The sequence below is a fragment of the Lissotriton vulgaris genome, chromosome 5 (assembly GCF_964263255.1).
Source record: "Lissotriton vulgaris chromosome 5, aLisVul1.2, whole genome shotgun sequence".
Taxonomy (NCBI): Eukaryota; Metazoa; Chordata; class Amphibia; order Caudata; family Salamandridae; genus Lissotriton; species Lissotriton vulgaris.
The window spans coordinates 1,856,847,493-1,856,870,205 of NC_141693.1; the positions used below are offsets into that span (position 1 = coordinate 1,856,847,493).

At 47.3% G+C, this 22,713-nt stretch overlaps 1 protein-coding gene across 1 annotated transcript in view; it reads left to right on the forward strand.

The window, feature by feature from the left end:
- The window catches only part of LOC147717532 (transcription factor CP2-like protein 1), a 44,044-nt gene extending 21,962 nt beyond the window's left edge, over window positions 1–22,082 (forward strand). Inside the window, exons 7-15 of the mRNA XM_086924341.1 lie at window positions 4,256–4,366; window positions 5,492–5,595; window positions 7,505–7,559; window positions 9,357–9,450; window positions 12,086–12,176; window positions 14,267–14,352; window positions 16,804–16,946; window positions 17,601–17,652; window positions 19,488–22,082. Coding sequence (XP_086780467.1) covers window positions 4,256–4,366; window positions 5,492–5,595; window positions 7,505–7,559; window positions 9,357–9,450; window positions 12,086–12,176; window positions 14,267–14,352; window positions 16,804–16,946; window positions 17,601–17,652; window positions 19,488–19,525 — 774 coding nt within the window. The 3' untranslated portion in view covers window positions 19,526–22,082. The remainder of the gene's footprint in view (window positions 1–4,255; window positions 4,367–5,491; window positions 5,596–7,504; window positions 7,560–9,356; window positions 9,451–12,085; window positions 12,177–14,266; window positions 14,353–16,803; window positions 16,947–17,600; window positions 17,653–19,487) is intronic.
- The last annotated feature ends 631 nt before the right edge of the window (window positions 22,083–22,713 follow it).

A 22,713-nucleotide genomic window follows, 5' to 3' on the forward strand; every position in this document is an offset into this window, starting at 1 on the left:
TTACCTGTCGGGTCGCAAGTTTTGCGAACTTGTTGTTTCTACGTGTCCAGCCTGTTTGGGACACTCTTCTTCATCACTGCCACTCTCTGTCACCACTGCCACTCTCTGACTACTCATGCCACCCTCTGGCCCACCCATGCCACCCTCTGTTTCATCACCACACCCTCTGGTTGTCCAGTGTACATTATTTTCGGCAAAGCAAAGCACACCTTCCCTGCCTCAAGTGACCTGAATTAATTTGGGGCTGATTAATGTGTCACAGAATATTTTTTTAGCTGGCCCCTGCTTCCTTAGTGCGCCCTGATTAGTGATCTTTTGCACTTTGTAAGTGCTTTCATTGTTGCAAAATTAGTTACAACACCTGCCCTGCCCCAACTGACAATAATGAATTAGGGGCGGATTAATGGATTTTAACTTCCAGCCTGGCTCCTGCTTGTCTCCCTTAGCTGTAATTCAGGACCTTTGTGGCATATGTGTAACTATTCTGAGGTTCAGAGCAGGGTCACATAATAGTTGCAACTGGCAACTGAACTCTGGAGGGGCCCCTCAGGAAGCACTACAGGAAATGGCTACTAATGATGAGCCTGAACTTTTGAACCTGGTAAGTAGTTTCAGTTTTGCTAAGATCGTATTTCTGCAATTTAGCACTTATTCGCGGGGCGCGAAGTTGTACTGGGAAGCCGCGAACTCACGCGAACAGTGCGAGCAGTGCGAGCAAAATCCGCTGCTCGCGGATTTGGCGGGAGATTCGCAAATCTCGCGGATTGCGAATTTCCCGAAAATCCGCAAAATCCGCGAGCGAAACGGATTTTCCGCCCATGCCTAGATCCAGCACAGAAGTTATCACTTTAATTAATCTTGATTTGGTTAAGTTACCACTGTATATATGTAAATAATGTATATAGTCACATTTAAAAAAAGTTTCCTACAAAGATGACATTAGGCAGTATATCCTTTATGTCTCTAACCTTGGTAGCCTGCCCATTCAGGGCTCAATTAGGTCATTTGCAGATTTAGCAAAGTGGGACGAACTGTCACTATGTACATAATAATACGTTTTGCCTATAACTAGACTATGTACGTAGGACCTAAAATTTGCATTATTTTTGAAAGAATGAATTTCGAATTACTTTGGCTTTATTATACCATATACACATATGAATTGATGTAATTATTGTATATAGCCAAACTCCAAAATGGCCCCTAAAGTGACGATAAGTGTTCTGTCCGCTTTCTATGTTTATGAACTGTGGGCTTCCGCGCAAAAAAACTTTAGATTTGAATGTATAACATGGCGGGAGCCTCTATTTACGTTGACACAGTGGAATAAGGCACGTATGCCGAAACGTGTCCTGTTTGTGTGCAAATAAATTACCAAAATTGCTGAAACTTACCACGAGAGTGCGGCCACTTCCTTCGTGTCTGGGGGAAATTTGGAGCTGATATATATATATATATATATATCAGTAGCAAGTTACAGGGAGTAGATGTCACAGGTTAGGACTGAAGGGCAGTAGGAGAGCTGTGTGTATGTTTAATACCGGGTCAGCAGTGAGCAGCAGAGTTGTGTGCAGATCCCAGTACTGAATTAAAAGAGGTGCTGGTGTTTAGGACAGAGGGTCACTATTCAAGCTGTGAATGGGCCTCAATCCTGCAAAGCCAGTGGGTGATCCCAGTATTCAAACAGCAAGGGTTACTACATCTCAGGCAATCCCCGTCACTGCCTCAGTTCAGGAAGGACCTCAAGACCTAGCTCTTTGACTGAACTGCAGAACACCCCCACTTCACACCCCTATAGTGCCCCGAGACCCTAACGGGTGATTAGCCGCACTCTATAAGAACCCTGTTTGATTGAAAGTGCCTTAACAGAGCTGCGTATGCATTCATTAATGTTATTCTTTCAAGACAATTTGTAAAAACATGCAAACATCCAATTAAATCATACAGGCAATTATGTTAAACACAGTCACAATACTAACTGGTTACACGAATAACTATTAAAATGTGAACACATTAACAAATCAATCAGCTCTGTGTGGCTGCAGCACTGATGGAGCAGGGGCTGCTGAGGGTCAGGATTCAGGAGTCCCTGATCCCCTGATTCAGGAGTCCCGGATTCAGGAGTCCCTGAGACACAGCTCGTGCACATCTGAGATACCAGGGGATGGAGGAGGTCAGGAGTGAGATACAGAGATGGGCTATAGACATGTGGGGCTGCAAGCCAGGACTGGGCTGGTTTGGGTGCATTATGGGGATATTTCCCTGGAAGAGCAAGAAGTTCTAGCGAGATACAGACTGAATTGAGGTCTGCGTTGGGTTCAGCACTGGTGAAACAAGGGCTGTAGGCCAGGCGTCATGGTGGGAGGGCAGAACAGAGTGTAAGTTCCAGAGGTTGCACTAGGGCATTTTTAGGTGTATCAAAGGGGTTATAGTGCAATTACCTACATTAGAGGTGCATTGGGAGTGCTATTTGTGGCCCTGGAGGATTAGGGGTGCATTTAAAAGACTGGGGTGCGTTGGAAGTCCTATGTGTGGGGTGCACTTGGGTATGACTGACGTGCAGGTTCTATGTGTGGGTTTTAGAAGAGGCAGGGTTCAGATGGATAGGTTTAAGGTGCTTTAGGAGCATTTTTGTGCATGGCGCGGTATGGATTCTAAATGATCCAGGGATGCAATCATTGAGGACCAAGGTGCACATGGAGTGCTATGCAGATTGTGGATGATTTGGGCAGTTACCCTTAACGGGGGTCAAAAGACCATTTGGTGAACAGGTGCTATACAAATGGCCTATAACAGAACATAACATTTGGAGGCGTGTGTGCATCTGTGCATGTGTCCTGGAAGTGCATGACTGGAACTGAGGAGGAGTAGAGTGCACTGAAAGCATTATACTTTGGAAGGGCTGAGGTACCAACGCAGGTTGGCTACCCACTGTAGGTACCATGGCAGGCCTAGACGGGCTGGTTCTGGGCAGAGAAGGGTGCATAGAAGTCCCCATGCCATTTTGTTAAAAGGAGACGCAGGCCTGGTGGAGGAGTTATCAGCTATTCAAGTTTTTGTTTGTCAATGTGGTCTCTGAAGGAGAGGCCGTTGTCGAGGATTAGACCAAGCGACTATACAGTCAGTCAGGGCCAGATTCCTCAATCATTCACTCATTGTAGCAAGACAACTTGCTGTGTTGCGTGAAAGAGAGAGGACAGGAATGCGCCGTATTTACCAGTACACAGCGCATTCCTGCTCTCTGCCTGCACTGGCACACAATTTGCAGCCTAGCACCAACAAAGGCACCCTAGCAAGGTGCATGGGTGCGTGCATTTCAGGCAGGTTTGCTTTTGTGCAGAAAGAGACACAAAAACAATCCTAGAGGCTATTTCCTCTTTCTAAGTGTGCTGAAAAATAAAGATATTTCTCCTCGTTGCACCTCCCCATGGAAGTCGTAGCATTTTGTCCCATTCCCGTTTACAGTCTGGTAAATCTGGGAATGCGCTAAAATCCATGGGTGGGTGTGCCAGAACATCCATAGACTCCATCCACGGTAGAGAACTAGAGGCTGTGGGGCCTCAAGGGTGAGCTGGCCTCCAAAAATGGATGAGTAGGAACACCCATGATCCATCCATGCTAACCCATGCCCATCCCAGGGCAGAGTGACGCATGGCTGCGACTTGCGCTGACTTGCGTTACTGTATATTTGCCTGGTAATGGAGGGCCACACAAGGTGGCCTTACGTTGCTTGGTAAATCTGACTTAAGTATTGTGTTGCCCTTGTAACACCATGCGTGACACAAGGGCAACACAATTCAATGATCAATCTGGCCATCAGTGTCCACTTGGGGGTTGAACCTTTCTAAGTTCATTTAAAAAAGCCAGGTTTGAATTTGTGATTGTTTGTTGCTATTGGCAAACAGGAGGAATTCTGAGTTGGCGGATATGAATTTTAGATCGGCACTAGATATCCAATTCTGAATGAGATCGAGGCATCTTTTGAGTCGATGGACAAAGTGAGAAGTGGAGATTTTCAGGCAGAGTTATATGGCATTGGTGTGCTGATGGATCCTGATGCTGCTGTCAGTAAGTTTGGTTCCTTTGATTTCCATGTAGAGGTTGATGGTTATGATGGATCATATGGCGACCTGCAGTAGATTTTGGGATCTTGAGATTCCCATCTGAATGAATTGTTTGTGGTTGACAAAGGCACTTTTTCTGCAAGACTGTGGTAACAAAAGTCGCTGGAAAGATGTAATTTCTCTTTTTTCAGCCCAAAGGAGCAGACAGAAAGCAGAAAACTGACCGGGAGAAGATTGAGAAGCGGTCAATTCAAGATCGAGACAAATATCAGCCATCTTATGATACTACAGTTCTCACAGAGGTTTGTTGGGGGGAGCTAAGCGACAAGGTCGTAGGGTATTGGGGACCAAGGATGGTGAAAAAGGTACTGTGGCCATGAAAGGCCACACTGTTCTACAAGGGCTTGGTTGGCAACACGAGAGAGTCCAAGAGGTTCATCGAGGTATTCAAGCCATGAAAGACAGCACCATTTCAGAGACAGGCTTGGGGAATAGGCAACATGGTTGGGATCACAGGACAATGGAGGAGGGCAAGAGCCCTATTCAAGGCATTCTCAGAGGTTTGAGCAGTAGGTAACATGACTGGGAGACTCTGGGGATGGCGAGAAGCCTATCAAAGCCATGAAAGCAATCACCATTCTCAGAAGTATGCTGTGTGTAGACCACATGATCAGGAGCCAAAGAGGGCATGAGGTCTATTGGAGTCCTGAAAGATGCTGTCATGATCTGGAGCTAAAGAGAGTATCAGATACAAAGGAGCTTGGAAGACCCTGCCCCACTCAGTGGAATGGCAGTGGCGGGTGTTGTGCGATAAGGTTGAAGTACCCGGGGAAACCAGCAAAGGTGGATTGAACACTGAAATCCTAGGATATTCCAATGTCTTCAGCAAGATCTTTGCAGAGGGGTAGGTGAAGTTCATGGGGGTACAGAAGAACCGGGAAGAGAAAGAAATACAACTAAGGGATGTGAGTGACATGATTGGGAGGAGCTTGGAAACCAGGCACTGGGGTCAACAGGGCACTGTCATCCGTATGGTGGTCAGAGGTGTGGGGTTTGGTGGTGCACAGTGACTATTGGGGATTTCATAAAGGACATTGGGGCTCAGTGGACTATTGTCCTTACAAAGGAAGGCTAAGGGGCATCTTTGTGGGCTACGTGACGGAGTGGAAGAAGGCCATTAGGGTCTTGATGAACACCACCATCTTTGTGGAGGTACAATATGCAAATGATTAAGTTACGCAGGGTAACCAGGGAGTGGGGGACGGATATGGGGTTCTTGAGGGACACCACAGTTTTTACAGAGGTATGATAAGTGAATGGTGAGCACCCATAGAAAAACCATAGATTAGAGGAAGAGGAAGGAGGAATCTTTGAACTGTCTCCTCTTCAGCAGGTTCTTAAATTTGTTCTGTGCTTCTTCTCCCCAGTGTGTCCCATGGCCAGATGTGGAAGTGTGCACCAGCCCTTACAGCCCCGGCAGCATCCCTGGGTTCTCCTTCTCTCGCAACTTCAAGTTATCGAGCCCTGAACGGTGAGTGAAGGATGTGGCTCTGATCACGAGATGCTTGTGAAACACCCTATCGCACGTCAATATCTGGTCTGTAGACAGCTCTTTCTATCGCAGATATTTACTACTTTGTAGCACTGTCAATAATAGACGTTGGTATTACCCAATCAAATGGTATTCAATGATCAAACTCAGAAATATGAAAGGCAGAGTCAGCCCTGCTACGATGGTAATCTGTAATTTGAAAGATACACTCCAATATAATAAATTTAGTGGTTACCTGACTGATCAATGTCACCAGCTCAATAAAACTGCAAAGGGCACTGCACCAAAAGCTACCCCTAAAGCGGATACACACAGATCTACAAATTAAGAAATCTGGGATCAGCTGTTAGGGTCTCTCTAGGTCCTTGTGTGATCTTGGGCAAAAGCACCTTCTTTCCCAGGCGTCTCATAAGGATGGCAGCTTCACCCTTTACTCTTGTGGCCATTAAAGTTGTAGCCAGAGTTTAAGGAGAAGGTTGCAAGATGACTCCATGCCATGGGGGGGGGGGGGGGGGTGAAGAGGGGGCAGGACTGGCTAAAGATAAAGAGGGGCACAGTCAGAATAAGTGTATGAGGACCCCCTTCCCTACCCAGGACCATCTGCTAATGCCGGACATTCGCTATGCAGATAGCAATTCCACAGTAGACCATGATAAAGATAGTAAAACGCATGTGCAAAGCACGATGGGAGCACCTTGGGTTGGGGGCAAAGCGTACCTGACTGATGCCAGCCCGTTGCTCACAAGCATGGCACCTCCTTGGAGCTGGGCACCTTCTCAGTTGGAAGGGGTGAAAGGCTGGGACGCTAGCACCGTTGAGGCGCTATATCGGAGTCCAGTACTCCCTTCTGGTAAACTAGGTCTTTGGTCTGAATGGCGCAGCTCAGTTGAACTAGGACTGCAAGTCCCAGATGCATTATAGGGTTAAATGAATGCCCAGGATGGCACATGGTGTCCTTGGTGACACTGTGCTTTCTGGTACCCGTGTGAATGTGTGGCAGTGTCTGTGGGCACCAGGCTTCCTACAGACTCCGGTCTTGCCTGCCATCTGTTTTGGGTGGGATGTAACATAATCGAAGCTGACTGATCCGCATCCTGTGTAAACGTACATGTGGAGTGGTGTGGCTCACTGGTTAGAGGCGGCAGACCCGGAAGCAGAGAACGGCCCGGGACCAGGGTTCAATTCCCGACGCGGCAGGGTCGTGGACCAGGGTCAGCGGACTCGATAATTCTCGCATCGGTGCCTACTCTAACCAGGGATCACACTCGGCAACTCTGGGCATTAGCTTGCCTCATCTCTACAACGGCCCCCCCACATTCGCTGGGGATGCCTGGTTTCACCTTGGAGATACCCAGTAGGGACCATCTCACAGGGATAGCCAGGACGGGTTCCCCAGCGGTCTACAGCGCCACGACGCCTCAGGGCAGCAGTGCGCTTTACAAGACACATTACATTACATTACATTACATGACCATCACTCGAAGGTCATCAGTTGCAAACCCTACAGCGGTGCTCTCTTCTGGCACCATCTTAGCCATCTCAGAGGCGCTGGAAGTAGGGGTGCGGCGGCACCCCCAAAAATAACCATGCAGAAATTCAGAAGATGAATGAGCGATAAAGATGCCTTACATATTGTGATAAAATGACAGACACAGGAGGTAAAGTGTGCACAACCACTCCAGTGATGGGCACAACACGACCACGAAGCCTACTCTCTGAGTGACATGACGTGGGGCACGCAGCCTCTCTTGCAACACACGTCTGGGAGTCTTAACAGAGCTCGTGGTTTTGAGGTTTAATCTTTTGATTGATATATATATCAATCAATCTTTATTTAAAGGATTGTAGTTTCTGCACCATTAATGCCTTCATGTTTTTCCGGTTTCAGAGCCTGCTCTTCCCCGACCTGCCAATCAGACAGCTCCACGGAGGGCGCAGGAGAGGTAAGTACCACACACAGCACACTTGACGTGCGTGATGGGGACGGACACATGTTGGGCTTCAGAGGAATCCCTGAACCCTAATATTATCTGGGTGGGGAGCAGGGCCTGGGCACCCTTAGGTGTATCACACGAGTTGAATGCAGAGATCCCTAGACATGGAAATACCACAGACCTCACCGAGGGGCACCGACCCACCCACCTTAGAACACTGGATTCGTCCTGTCTTACCTTCAGGTGACTGTAGACATCCCACCCCTTCTTCAGACGGACAGCAGGTGAGCTGCTTTTACCTGCTCTGAGCAAAACAATTGACTTGATGTGGGCAGCAACCATGCAATAGTTTACCTCGAGGTAGCTAAGGCACCACCGCCACTACAGCAAGCCACCCGTTGTCCTGCAGAGCACACAAGGCGTAATATTCTGCGCTCGAGGCGCACTAGAAGATGTGCCGTTCATTACCTCTAGGTGGACTGTAGGGCCCTAGTCATCAACACAGGCCCACCATGTTGGGGTGGGCGGTGGATATGCCATGTCTGATGTTACTTTGAGGTGGACTGTGTACATGCCATGCATATCTCACTTTGAGGTGGACTGTGTACAGGCCATGTCTGATCTTACTTTGAGGTGGACTGGGTACACGCCACGTCTGATCTTACTTTGAGGTGGAATGTGTACATGCCATGCCTGATCTTACTTTGAGGTGGACTGTGTACACGCCATGTCTGATCTTACTTTGAGGTGGACTGGGTACACGCCACGTCTGATCTTACTTTGAGGTGGACTGTGTACACGCCATGTCTGATCTTACTTTGAGGTGGACTGGGTACACGCCACGTCTGATCTTACTTTGAGGTGGACTGTGTACACGCCATGCCTGATCTTACTTTGAGGTGGACTGTGTACATGCCATGCCTGATCTTACTTTGAGGTGGAATGTAAACACGCCATGTCTGGTCTTACTTTGAGGTGGAATGTACACACGCCATGTCTGATCTTACTTTGAGGTGGACTGTGTACATGCCATGCCTGATCTTACTTTGAGGTGGACTGTGTACACGCCATGTCTGATCTTACTTTGAGGTGGACTGTGTACATGCCATGCCTGATCTTACTTTGAGGTGGACTGTGTACACGCCATGTCTGATCTTACTTTGAGGTGGAATGTACACACGCCATGCCTATCTCACTTTGAGGTGGAATGTGTATACGCCATGTCTGATCTTACTTTGAGGTGGACTGGGTACAATGCATGCTGGTACTAGTCCAGCTCTTCGCCATTTTAAAACAAACCTAGCGATTGTATGATATCTTTAACTAACGACTCCTCGGAACCCCTGTTGCCTTTGATCCTGTATAATGCTCAGTTTGCGCTATACAAATATCCCATACAGACACACATATGATGGAGCAAGCACTTTGAGCCATCACATATGTACAAACAGTGCATGGATGGGATAGTTCGAGTGCCTTTCCTTACAACAAACCTCCAGCACATTTTCTCACTAGGGAACTCAATCAATAAATCTCAGCAGACCCCATGAGTACACATGTGACCCTTTGATAGAGTCCATAGGTGGAAGTGACGCACTGCCAGCCTGCAGATAACACTTCCGGGTCACTCCCTACTGGAACAAGGCCTCACACGTCACAATCGACCCAGCTGGAATGTGGAAATTGGCACACCGTGCTCCAATTCCTGGTCATCCAATAGGGGAAAACAATACAGGGGAGAGGCGTCCTAAACATTAGTAGAATATCCAGCCCTCCTCACTCTGCTGCTCTCTCTCTCTCCTCCAGGTCCTGGGTCTGTCCTCTTCCATCTCCGACACACAGCAGTGGCTCGTCCGGAACCGCTTCTCCAGCTACTGCAGGCTCTTCAACAACTTCACAGGTAAACATCGCTGGGTGCCGTGGGGAAAGGCTGCCGGGTGCACAGGAGAACGACTGCAGGGTGCAATGGGGCAAGGCTGCCGGGTGCAATGGGGAAAGGCTGCCGATTGCACAGGGGAAAGGCTGCCGGGTGCACAGGGGAAAGGCTGCCGGGTGCACAGGGGAAAGGCTGCCGGGTGCACAGGGGAAAGGCTGCCGGGTGCACAGGTGTGTATTGGGGAAAGACTTCCGGGTGTATTGGGGAAAGGCAGCCGGGTGTATTGGGGAAAGGCAGCCGGGGTGTATTGGGGAAAGGCAGCCGGGTGTATTGGGGAAAGGCAGCCGGGTGTATTGGGGAAAGGTTGTGGGGTGTATTGGGGAAAGGTTGTGGGGTGTATTGGGGGAAAGGTTGCGGGGTGTATTGGGGGAAAGGTTGCGGGGTGTATTGGGGGAAAGGTTGCGGGGTGTATTGGGGGAAAGGTTGCGGGGTGTATTGGGGGAAAGGTTGCGGGGTGTATTGGGGAAAGGCTGCGGGGTGTAGTGGGGAAAGGCTTCGGGCGTATTGGGGAAAGGCTTCGGGTGTATTGGGGAAAGGCTTCGGGGTGTATTGGGGAAAGGCTTCGGGGTGTATTGGGGAAAGGCTTCGGGGTGTATTGGGGAAAGGCTTCGGGGTGTAGTGGGGTAAGGCTTCGGGGTGTAGTGGGGAAGGCTTCGGGGTACATTGGGAAAGGTTGTAGGGTATATTCGGGATAGAGTGCGGGTGTATTGGGGAAGGACTGCATGGTGTATTGGAAAAAGGCTGTCTGGTGTAGTGGGGAAAGGCTGCCGGGTGTATTGGGGAAAGGTTGTGGGGTGTATTGGGGGAAAGGTTGTGGGGTGTATTGGGGGAAAGGTTGCGGGGTGTATTGGGGGAAAGGTTGCGGGGTGTATTGGGGGAAAGGTTGCGGGGTGTATTGGGGGAAAGGCTTCGGGGTGTATTGGGGGAAAGGCTTCGGGGTACATTGGGGAAAGGTTGTAGGGTATATTCGGGATAGAGTGCGGGTGTATTGGGGAAGGACTGCATGGTGTATTGGGAAAAGGCTGTCGGGTGTAGTGGGGAAAGGCTGCCGGGTGCACAGGGGAAAGGCTGCCGGTTCACAGGGGAAAGGCTGTAGGGTGTAATGGAGAACAGCTGTGGGGTGTAAAGGGGAAAGACTGCGGGGTGTATTGGGGAAAGATTGTGGGGTATATTCGGGATAGACAGCATGGTGTATTGGGGAAAGGCTTCGGGGTGTAGTGGGGAAAGGCTTCGGGGTGTAGTGGGGAAAGGCTGCCGGGTGCACAGGGGAAAGGCTGCCGGGTGCACAGGGGAAAGGCTGCCGGGTGCACAGGCGAAAGGCTGCAGGTTGCATAGGAGAAAGGCTGTCATGTGAACGGCTGAAGAATGCAATGCAATGTGCATGGGTCAACACCATGCGTGTCAGTGGAGATAATCAGTGCAAGGGGTAAAGGCTGCCAGGTGAAAGAATGCAAAGAGGATAAATCTACACTATATGCATGGGTCAACACCATTGATTACCAGTGCATGGGGTAAAGACTGCCAGGTGAATAGCTAAAGAAAGCAATGAGCGTGGGTCAATTGCACGCACGGCAGTGGAGATAAATAGTGCATAACATGGGGTAAAGACTGCCAGGTGAATAGCTAAAGAATGCAATGAGCACGAGCCGATGCCACGTGCATGAGTCAACGCCAAGCGTGTCAGTGGAGATTCCCAGTGCATGGGGTAAAGACAGCTAAAGAATGCAATGAGCCTGGGTCAACACCAAGTGCATGGGTCAACGTCATGCATGTCAGTGGAGGTAATCAGTGCATGGGATAAGGACCACCAGGTGCACAGCTAAAGAATGTCACGTGTGTGGGTCAAGACCTCAAAGTGCATGTGGTAAAGATAGCACTATCCGAGCACTTCAGACATCTGTGAGGAGGAGCATGTCTTTTCCCACTAGGAATTGTCTCTTTGGGCAAAGTAATAGGCTTGAACACGATGCTCTTTCAGACTTTCTGGGCTTCAGAGTGCCCAACAGCACGAATCCGATACTACTTTGTGGGCTGAAGAAGCATCCTGGCACCAGGTGAACAGCATAGAAGGCGCCTAACTCCGGGCCAGAAGAGACAAGGATTATTATAGCACTATCAAGTTGTGCAAGTAATTCGAAAAATGACTTCATAACTGACTCTGTGACCTCAAAGTCTGGTGTTCTCAACAATAAAGTGAATCTGTTGTTTTGGATGAAGCAAGTTTGAGAAAAGTTTCTGACATCCACTTAAAACGGAGCAGATTTGAGATCCGCCTGTGTTATAGTGGTACTTTAAGCTGACGGCATGTTGGGTGTCACAAGATAATAATGCAAGCACTGGGGTGTAGGTGTGTGAGTGTGGTTAGGAGTATTTCTTTACAGGAGCAGAACTCTCACTTCTAGGTGGGGATCTCCTGATTTGGGGCTTGTTCGCTGGTAGTTAGGTCTACACGGTATTACCGAGCTGAGGCCTCCGTTTCTCATGATGGAGGCAACAGGATGAGTTAATGCCTGTATTTCTGGTTTCAATTGGCAGCTCGTGCTACAGGATGCAGTGGGATTGATTATTAACATGTGTTCTACATTTTCTCCCATTCCAGGCTCCGACTTGATGAAACTTTTGCGAAGTGACCTGGTCCAGATCTGCGGCGCCGCTGATGGTATCCGGCTCTGGAATGCTCTAAAAGCCAGGTGTGTACACATGCACCCCAACATCTGCCCACTTTATCCTCACACCTGTGCCAAGAACAAGTAGCCCAATTTATCATCAGACCTATGAGACTAACAAGTTGTGCAATGCCCAATTTATCCTCGCACCTATGACACTAACAAGTTGCCCACTGCCCAATTTATCCTCGCACCTATGGCAATAACAAGTAGCCCAATGCCCAATGTATCCTCCCATCTATGAAAATAACAAGTATACCATTAGGCCAATGCCAAATGTATCCTCGCACCTATGACAGTAACAAGTAGTGTACACAAATCTAAAGTAACATCACCTGCTGAGATGTTTGCCTACGCTGAAAGACAACCTCACAGACACTGCTTGGCTACCCCACACATACTAGCCCATTTTTTCCAACCCCTGTGCGATTCCTTCTTGCTCAGGAATTGGGATCACAAGCGTTGTGGTAATTGCCACATCCTCCTCAATTTTCCTCAGCTACATTTCAACAGGTCTTAAACTTTACGAGGAGAAAATGCCTGGCAAATACTGTTACATGCAGAATTTCCTGTGTAAAAAAAACACATTTTTTCTTTTGTGCCCCATTTTCAAGGACCACATGTGTAATAGGCAGTAATTATTACACCCGCTAAATTCCGATCACAATAATTGTTATCTCCCACTACTAGGGAACTCGTAATGAAGGACCTTGAGTCACAGCCATGCCTACATGGAGGTTCAGTGCTTAATTTGGAAAAAATATTAGTGCCAGGGCCCAAACTATTCCACTGCAGCAGACACCACCCATAGTTCCTGCCACTACTGGCGATTGGCAGTGCAAACATTACCTACTAAACACTTCACTTACAAAAGCATGATATTTTGGACTACTCTAGGTCACCTATAGCTAAAGAGAGGGCCTGGAACTATTGCCAAATAATCACGCTCTGCCCTGAAATAGGCTGAGAGTGCCACCCTGTGGTGTACTCTCATGAACAAGTGATGGCGTTTAAAACAAGTGGCAGTGCCGAGCACCGGCAAACACTAACACAAATTAAGTACTGAAACATCAAGTCTTCATCAAAATAATTGGAACAACCTTATAGCCCTCTCACACAACACTTTCCACATGGACCACACTATAAGCAAACACCCTACCAATATTGCATGCAAGGAAGGCTTGTGGAAAACAGGAGAAGGACTGTGCATTGATTTGTGGCCCAAACTGTGGTGCAGTCACACTAAATAGGTCCTAAATACAATGCATAATAAGATTGTAAGGCTATAGATCAGATCCTGCAGTTACAAACTACACAGCAACCTAATGCAGCATTAGCCCTGGTGGAAATAATTACATGCATACAAAATGAGAATTTCACACACAAAAATTGAAATTGTGCCATTTTGTAATGTTTGCAAGCATGAGACTAGTTCCAGCATGACATTTTGTGAGGCATGATCTTTCTTAACTTCATGCAATGGTTGTGTAATTATGTGACAGTGCACACCAACATGCCAAGCATGCAAGGAGATCAGCCAGTACTACCTGGACTGTGAGTCATGTGTAAACGACTGCAAGTTCCTTTAAAACTTATCTACTGACAGCGACGGCTCGTGGAGGGAGTTACGGTGGGGCAGGAGGGCGGGGAGGGGGAGGGGCAGGGCGGAGGTTGCTAAAAACCGGCATATGGATAATTGCAGGTAAGTAAACAATTTAATTAATAAAACGAATTTCGTAGCTCGCACTGCATTGCATTTTGCGATGCAAGGCGCACTACGAAATTCGTTTAATTAATTAAATTACCTGCAATTATCCATATGCCGGTTTTTAGCAACCTCCACCCTGCCCCTCCCCCTCCCCACCCTCCTGCCCCACCGTAACTCCCTCCACGAGCCGTCGCTGTCTACTGATCAGCTCCCAGCAGGTTGCTCCTCAGTACAGGCACTTATACATATTTACACCCAGTGCTGTGCTATGAAATCCCGACTGAAGAACTGCTGACTTCCCTGAGTGCAGAGTCTTTTGACCCAGAGGCTGTCACACATCAGTCCCACCTTCCATCTCATCTGTAGGAGTTTAACTATAAGCAGTCATTTTGCCTTTTTCCTCCAGAAGCGTCCAGCCACGCCTCACACTGTACATCGCCAGGGAGCCTACAGAGGAGGAGACAGAGAAGCAAGAAGAGACCCCACTCCCAGGTAGGATGTTTAGGGCCTGAAGGCCAGTGCTTAATTTGTGACGGTCGTTGCAGGTGGTGGGCAGCAGCATTCATTTTTGGAGACCAGGACTGATTTGTCATCATCAGACTTTGACCTCCGAGAGAGAAAGGAAGAAATAGAGAATGGAGGGGGAAGAGAAAGATATGTAAATAATGACAAGGGGAGCCATTAGAGATGACCATGCAAACGTTTCTTTAAGAGACAAGAAGTGTAGGGTGGTGGAAGAAAGAGGCATGAGTTGGACAGGGGCAGACTGGCCATTCTGGTATTTCCCGAATAGACTGCAGGCTATGAGGCTGCTTTCAGAGCATGGTGACCTGCCTTGACCGATCAATAGAGACTACGGGCGCCTGTAGTTTGCGGCTGGCTTGAATATTCTTGTCAGAGCTGATTTTGATTTCTAGTCCAGCGCAGGAGGTGAAATCAAAAACAGGCAACATTAATAATTCCAGATTTGTAAAGTGCGACTTACACTCCTGAGGGTATCCAGGAACGTGGGGTCATCATGAGATTAAGTGAGCTATTGCCCAGAGTCACATGATGCTGATCTGAGCTGAGCTGTCACCGGGAATCGAACCACGAGCCCTGCACTCCAAAGCCAGCCTCTCTGCCCGCTGCGCCACACCCCTCCCTCCCATTGGCTTGCCCAGAACCAGCATTCGTTAGTGCAGAGTAGGCTCCTAAGAGAAACATTAGTTCCTTGCACTTATGAGTGTGTTGTTTATTTATCTACTTACAAACTAGGCACTGCAGGAGACCAGGACCCATATTACAGATAGGGTGCACAATCCTTGTTGGTGCCATGATGCACCTTTAAGCCAGTATCGATGATCCAGTGTCTGACTTGGGGGCAGCGCATTCAGTGAAATATGGAGTAGCTGTTTACAAGTCACTCGGTGCTTCACAGTGCAGGTGGCATTCTGCCTGCATTTTAAGGAGTTGAGCAAGATTCCCCAAGCAGGCAGCAGTAGTGAGTGACTGCACCTGCCTGCCAAGGGATTTCTGGGGATCCCTGTGCCCACCACCAGAGGGCTGGGCTTAAGGGGGGCAACTGGCAGTGCGCCTCGTAAGGACCTGTTTGCCTCTGTGCCTGCATCTATAACACAGTGCACAAAAAGTGGGCACACACACCCGTAGCTCCCCGAGGTTTCTAGGAGTAATACAGCCGCAGGTAGATGAAATGCTCTTCTGTTTAACCCCTTCGCTCAGCAGCTATTCCGCCGCAGTGCTAAGGGGGAGGCGGGGCCGCACGGTGCTCCCTGCTCGTGACGGAACCGCTCCGTCACGGCCCGCGGGTTAGCTGTGCTTGTGATGGAACGGTTCCGTCACGGCCCCGCCCACTCTTTAGAACGTCAGCGCAGGCGCGGTGAGCGGGCCGTGACGGAAGCATTCCGTCACCAGCACAGCCCACCCGAGGCTCGTGACGGAACGGTTCCGTCACGAGCATGGGAGGGGTTAAAGGGTCAGCGGAGCACAGGGTCCCCACTGATGAGTCAAAGAGCAAAGGAGGGGCCAGTAAAGGGAATCGAGCTGGGCTTAAGACTCAGAGAACATTGTGAGTGGAATTAGGGTTCAGCCAAGCGCACTTTGGATGACATTGGTGACATTTCAAGTAGGTAAGAGGCAGACAGGCTTTTGCTGCAAGGGTTTATCTGTATATGCATCTGCACATAGTTCCAGAATGCACAGTGGCATTGGTGGGTAATTCTCAGTGTATGTAGGTGCCAAACCAGGGGGAGGCGTTACCAGTTTCTGTGTTGGGTATGCGGTATATCAGGGAGGCCCCGCCTATTCAAGGCCCATGTGGGGTTTCCATTTCTTTCTTCCTCGATTGCTATGTTTACTGTCAGCTTGTTTTGTCTTCTATACTGCCAGCCTGTGCCTAGAAGCAGCACTGCTTTTATAGTTATATGTGTGTTACTTGCTGGTTGAGATTGGAGTGGTAGTAACAAGGGTTTCTCAAAAGGGAGGAACCAGGAGCTTTTGACTAGGTCCTGCACAAAGGCTCCTAATTAAAGGTATGGAAACATGTTAATGTGCAGTTCCTAAGGCGGGGAGGAACTTTTTTTTACATAGGGCAGTACTAGACCTATTTTAAATCACACTGCACACTCACCTCACTACCCTGACCACACACCCCCACACACAATACGGCTTCCTCTAAAAGATCTCCGGCAAATAACCCCTTCGCGGGTGCCTGTCGTGCATTGCAGCGCCGGCCCAACGAGGAGCATAAGCCCTATGATGAAACATGACATCCTTCAGAGTGTGTGAGGGCAATCCATAAGAGACCTGAAAACTCCCCCTCCTTAGGAACTCCACATTAACATTTTTCCATACGTAGTAAGAAGGGTAACAGGATCTTCTGTCAAATGCTGGGCACCCACTGATGTCTTCACTCTAACCATGGATACTTTCTGTCTCGTGCAGTGTACCAAGAGCTGTATCTAGAGGAGCTCACGACCTGTGAACTAACCCACAGACTGGCTGAACTCTTCACCATTCCGACCGGTCAGGTGCATCGGCTGTGCAAGCAAGGACCCACTGGGATACGCATCCTCGTCACCGACATGGTACAGACACGTCAAAAGCACCATTTGCTCTGAATCAACTCTGCTGTTCACCCTAGAACCATGCTTTTTCTATGTCTTCCGTTGTTGCCCTTATTCAGATATGAGGATATTTGGACCATTCCTTTGCTCCAGAATGATCACTCTAAGGAAATCTTATTGCTTTTGCTGCTTTCTCTTAATGTTTTCTACAGAATCCTCATCTGTACCTTGCTTCCTTGTACATTTCTTGGGGCACAAACACATTTTTCTGCTTTGCAAGTTTCCTGCACAACTCCTATCCCTTTTTTTGTCTCAGAACATAGAAAATTGATCCAACTCTCCTACTCTGCAATGTTCTGCAGAGCCCATAATCCGTTAAGGACATTCCAACCATACACTCACACTTTCCTTTCTTCTGGTGTTTCCAACAAAAAAAACACCTTAAACTTTTGGTTGCCCTTCTGCTGGATCTGCTACGCCTTACCTTTCTTTGGGTGTCTGGAAGATATTTTGTGGCGTCTGATGCGGATTTAGAAAGACTTCTCTCTGGTTTTTGAAACACTATTGCTCTCCTTCAAGCTGTAGTCTTGAACTCTTTGAGGTCATTCAGTGCTTCCTTTCACTAATATATTTGCTTAAAATCAATAGCTTGACTCCATTTTTTATTGCCTACAGATGATCAGAAATCTACCGGATGAAACCTCTTTTCAGGTCGCTGTCCAGAAAGGTATGTGTCTGCTCCACAACAACGCATAGCAATAGGGCTCTCCATTGCTCGCTGTGTAGGGGGGTGAGGGGTAATAAGTCAAAGCAGAACATTAGAACAGGGGTGGCAGGAAATAATTTAGCTGCCCCTCATGTCATGGGACTGTGCTTGTCAACAGGGTTGTCCCTCGGAAGAGAGACAGGGTCAAGCAAAAACAAAAAAGCAGAAACAAACTAAAATGGATAAAGGCAAATAAATTGATATGGTTTGCACCAAGGAGTTTAAATGACTCCACAAGAGATGAAGGAAACTAGTAGGCTGAATCAGAGAAGAGTTGTAATAAAAGATCTGCAAAAAAAAAGCATATTCCCTGTCTGCACCTCCTATGGTTTTGCTACCCTATTTGGAGTACCTTGTATGGTGACCATCAAACCAGTACAGGCACTTCTGGCTCTGTCATTGGTTTTTCCAAGGTTGATTGTTAACTCTAACTTCACATTGGGGGAGCAAGAGACGACCCACCAAGTTACATTCTCCCAAATTTATATCTACACACATCAAGAAACTAGGTATATTGTGCAGAAAGCAAAAGAAAAGAGACAAGGGAAACAGTTGGAGACCCTACTGGTAAATCCAAAGATTTTGGATTAGACGCCTCACCTACTAAATAGCGGCATGCTTAATCATAGGCGCCTATCCACACCCTGATAGGCTGATAGCATTGGGGCAGACTCAACCATGAATGGAAGCGTCTATCTGGACAAAGCAGGGATCCAGTTGAAGAAGAGTAAAGTTTTTAAAATAACTTCAAGGTATACCCTTTCAGAACTACTTTTATGAGCAGGGTGCCGTGGGTTAATTAAAAGATTAGTACAGGGTTCTGATTAAGCATTAATTTCTCAATCACCCCGGATTTATTGTGACATGTTTTAGCCCTCACAAAGAGCCAAAATGGGGTCTTGGGCCTTCCTCACAGCCAAGTATATATGTCCCTGCCTGTTCCAGCATACTTTACATGCAATTTCAATGAGGCATAAGTCTCTCACCTGACAGACTGGTGTACTTCTGCATTTCAAGGATACCCGGTCTAGTCCTATTTCAGGGATCATGCGTGTCTGGCAGCAGGGACCATCCTATTGTCACACATACTCCAAGGACCTGGTCCCGCGAAATCACCTAGACAAACTGCCAAGACCGAGGCAGATGGCGGCAGTCTCGGCTGCTCATCTAGGTGATTTTACGGGCCCAGGTCTTTGGAGTATGTGGAGACCATGTAGAGTCTACACTGTTGAAGTAGTGATTAGCAACTGTAAGGCAAGAGGCAGAATGGATAGGCTTGGTGGGTGTATTCTCTATGAAAATGGGCAGAATAGATGGCGTCCGAAGTAATTTTCTATATAGTTATGGGCAGACAAGATGGGCTTGATGGTCTGTTTCTGTATGGAACTATAACAACAGTATGAACTCACTAATCGGTTAATGCCTGGAAGGGGGAAGACCGTATGGGTCTACTTGTTGTTACTGCCATAGAAAAAGGCAGTCAAGATTTGCTCTGCGGCTAGCATCTCAGGGAAATAAGCAACCCGGATGGTTCAGTGTCAATATATATATGGAACAGGGCAAATGTGTTCATCTTCTGAATGGAAATGAGCAGACAAAATGGACCGTTTTCGTTTTCTGTATTCAAGTGAGCCAACAGGATGTGTTTGGTATTTTTTTACCTGTATAGATATGGTGGCCTTTCTCAGTAGATGAACTGGCCAGGCTGTCAGTTCTCATTTGGCATCACCATTTACTCATTTGTCATCTCTTAGCATGAACCCAGCAGTAACTTAACTTATGTTTGTTCCTCACAGTGCAAAATCCAGAAGGATTCCATCTCATTCTGCGATAACTCTATTCAACGGCCTTCAAACACCAACAAACTGGCACTTAGAGAAGAGAGCGGTCAGCCGGCAAGAAAAAGACACTGTAAAGAAGCGAGGAGAGGACGACGTTCTCTGAAGAAAACCCAATCCCTGCCAGGGTGAAGCATCCCAGCAAGGCCACTTTGTTGAACTAAACCCCAAGAAGTCCTGCTGGAGCAATGGATGCTTGTGGGAAGAGGGGGTAGGATAGAATATTATTATTGGGCTTTGGGGACAGCAGGACTGTTTCCCTGTGCCTCCCCTGGGCCTCAGGAAGGACACTTTCCATTCTAGCACTCCTCAGGATCTCTCCTACAAACATGTTGACAATCAAGGACTAATGTGGCGGTGCGTAACCCATTCTAAAGATGCAGGTACTCGCCACTCAGGTCAGGGTGGGGGCAGAGGTATGCTAAACTGGGTGGCAATTTGTTGTTGGCAGCAAGGTAGAAGAGGTCCCAGTTGGAGCATCTGCCAACGGTCACATAATGGACCATTTAGGAACTGCATGCTAATCTGTCTCTTTTGGTTGGGAGCAGGAGACATGGAAATTGATCTGAATGTGCCAAGTGATAAGTATAGTATATTAGCCTCACTGGCCCCTGTATACAGCAGCGGGCATCCATGTGACAAATTTATAATCGCAGCTGACCCTAAAGACACATAGTCTTTTATTGTAATATCACAGCAATTGCATATTTTTTTTACTTCTTTGTACACTGTTGGCACATTAGTTTGTAAATAACACAAGCTTAGACTTGCTGTAGAGCACCAGTGAGGCATATGGATACTTCCTTTTATACGTACTGCAGCTTCATTACCTTTCGGAATGAATAAAATGAATAAAAATCACACAATTGCAGGTAGAATTAAGACGCATTTCTTTTCTGTATAGTTGGGGATGCTGTTCATGAACGAAGTATCTGGGAAATACCTTCATTTTGGCCTGCGGTCCTCTAAATAACGAGCTGCCATAGACCCTCAAAGTATTCGATTGGCCTTTTCCCAGATCCTTCCATGTTAAGGGACCATCTAGCGATATCCAACGTAAGACTATCTATGTTGCCTACTAACACAACCAGCTGTAGAAACTGCTCCCAGGTTAGCTATGCTATGAATTGAGGACTAACCTCCACCAAAGGTCTCACTTGGCTAACCTTTCCACCTGCCTTCTGTAAGAGATCCAGTTTGCTACAGTGAAGTCCGGACCCTTGAATGTAAGTGGACAAGAGAAACTTTGGATTCTCCCCATTGATGGCCATCCACCATGTCAATGTTTGTCATCAGTGTGATTGATCAAGGTTGTCTAAAAACGAGTTAGGATGGACCATCTTTAATGCCAGAACAATTAGAGATCATCATTTTATGGATGCAGCCCAGACTTCTACCTTAAGCATCAACGGGAGTGGCCTAAAATAGTCTCAGACTCTTTAATTTGAGCTATTTTGGCACTAATCTCACCATCAGACGCATCACTCTGAACCAAAGTCCAGCACCTTCAAAGCTGGTGCTTCAGTGCGAGAAGTGGTTAGGTTTTCTAATGCCAGCAGCAGGAAAATTCCAACCAAATTGGTATAAAATGATCTGCAATCAGAATCCTCAGTCCAATTTTCTTTTTTGGTTGGTTTAGAGTGTCAGTTCCTGGATGGGTGCTGCCAGAGACCCATAGTGACTCTCAAAGGTCTGATAGCAACAAACCATGCCCAAAAACATCTGTGCACGGGTCATGGTGGTGAAGGTTATCCAATCTATGGTGGCATGGATCTTTGCCTCGAGAGGCTCTACCTTTCTGTCACCTACCTGTTGCCCAAGATTCATCACTGAGCGCTACCCATCTGGCACTTTAAAGGCATTATTAGGAGATAAGCTAATAAAGCAATAAACACCTTCCGTGATGTGCCCAAAGGCTAAGTAGACTTCAACGATGGTGAGCATGTCACTTAGGATATTATCCATCATGCTCTGGAAGGTGGGAAATAGATTTTTATCCAAAAGGCATAACTCAAAATTGAAGCAGGCCTCCTAAGGTTGATAACAGAATCTTTTGTGTCATGCCAGGTGCAGGTGCTAAAACATTCCAGGAAGTAGCATAACGAAACTTAAGGTAGGAACCCCTGCAAAGTAGATGGTGGGCCCTGCCTCTCGGACCCAGACAGGGGCCCGCTGCCTGTGTACAGTGCCGTAGGGCCCCCCTGGAGCTGTGGGGAGGCTAATGTTAAAATACTTATGCCAGCTACCATTGGCCAAATGAATTTAAAAACATTTGCACCCTCGAACACATCAATAAACATGTTAACTCTGGGGTTAGGATCGGCATAGGTTTTAATGATGACATAGAATCCTCTTGAACCACACACGAGAGGTCCTCCCCCTTCCGCCCAATTGAGTCATATGAATCACTGTACTCAATTGCAAAAGTTCCAGCATTTATGGTGATTTCCAAGTTAATGTATTCATAGATGTGATCCATCAGATGGTAGTTTTTATCCAACAAGCTCGAACCCTGTCCTAGCTGTTGGGATGTAATAAAGAGTTGTACTTTCTTCATTGGTCTATCTGTTTTTGAGCATGTCAAAGAGGGTCTCCTTTTCCTTGTTTTCATTTGAGACTAAAAGGAGTACAGCCATACTAACACATCTCTTTGACAGCGAGAAAAGCTCAATAGAGTTCTGGGGGAGAAAGAACAGTGGCTCCATATTATTTAAATAATTGTCATCATTGATCCTATTCAGATCACTGTACTGTACTGGGATTCACAAATGTAATCTGCTTCATACAGGGACTCATTTAAAATGGCCTTCCAATTGTATCACTCCTTGATTTATTCCGTTTTTTTGTTTGTACATAGCCTTTAGCTTTTTTGCATGCACTGGCCCATCTTCGACTAAAGGCAGCATACGTAGTCAACTATGTCACTAGAGGAAAACTGATGAATCTTCTCCCATCACACAACCCACTTTGCTGTTGCACTTACTTTTATATCCAAAAGTAAGCATGTGCAGAGAATGTCCAACTTTGGATTTTGAGGGTGTCTTATTGAATCGCTCAACTCGTCTGTTGATCTGAAGGTGGTAAAAGGAGATCTTGCAAACGAGTAAGACGTTTTTCCGTTTTATACAGAATGTTTTTGGGGATTGCCTCGGGTACCTTCTTGTATCGTTTGCCACAACAAAAA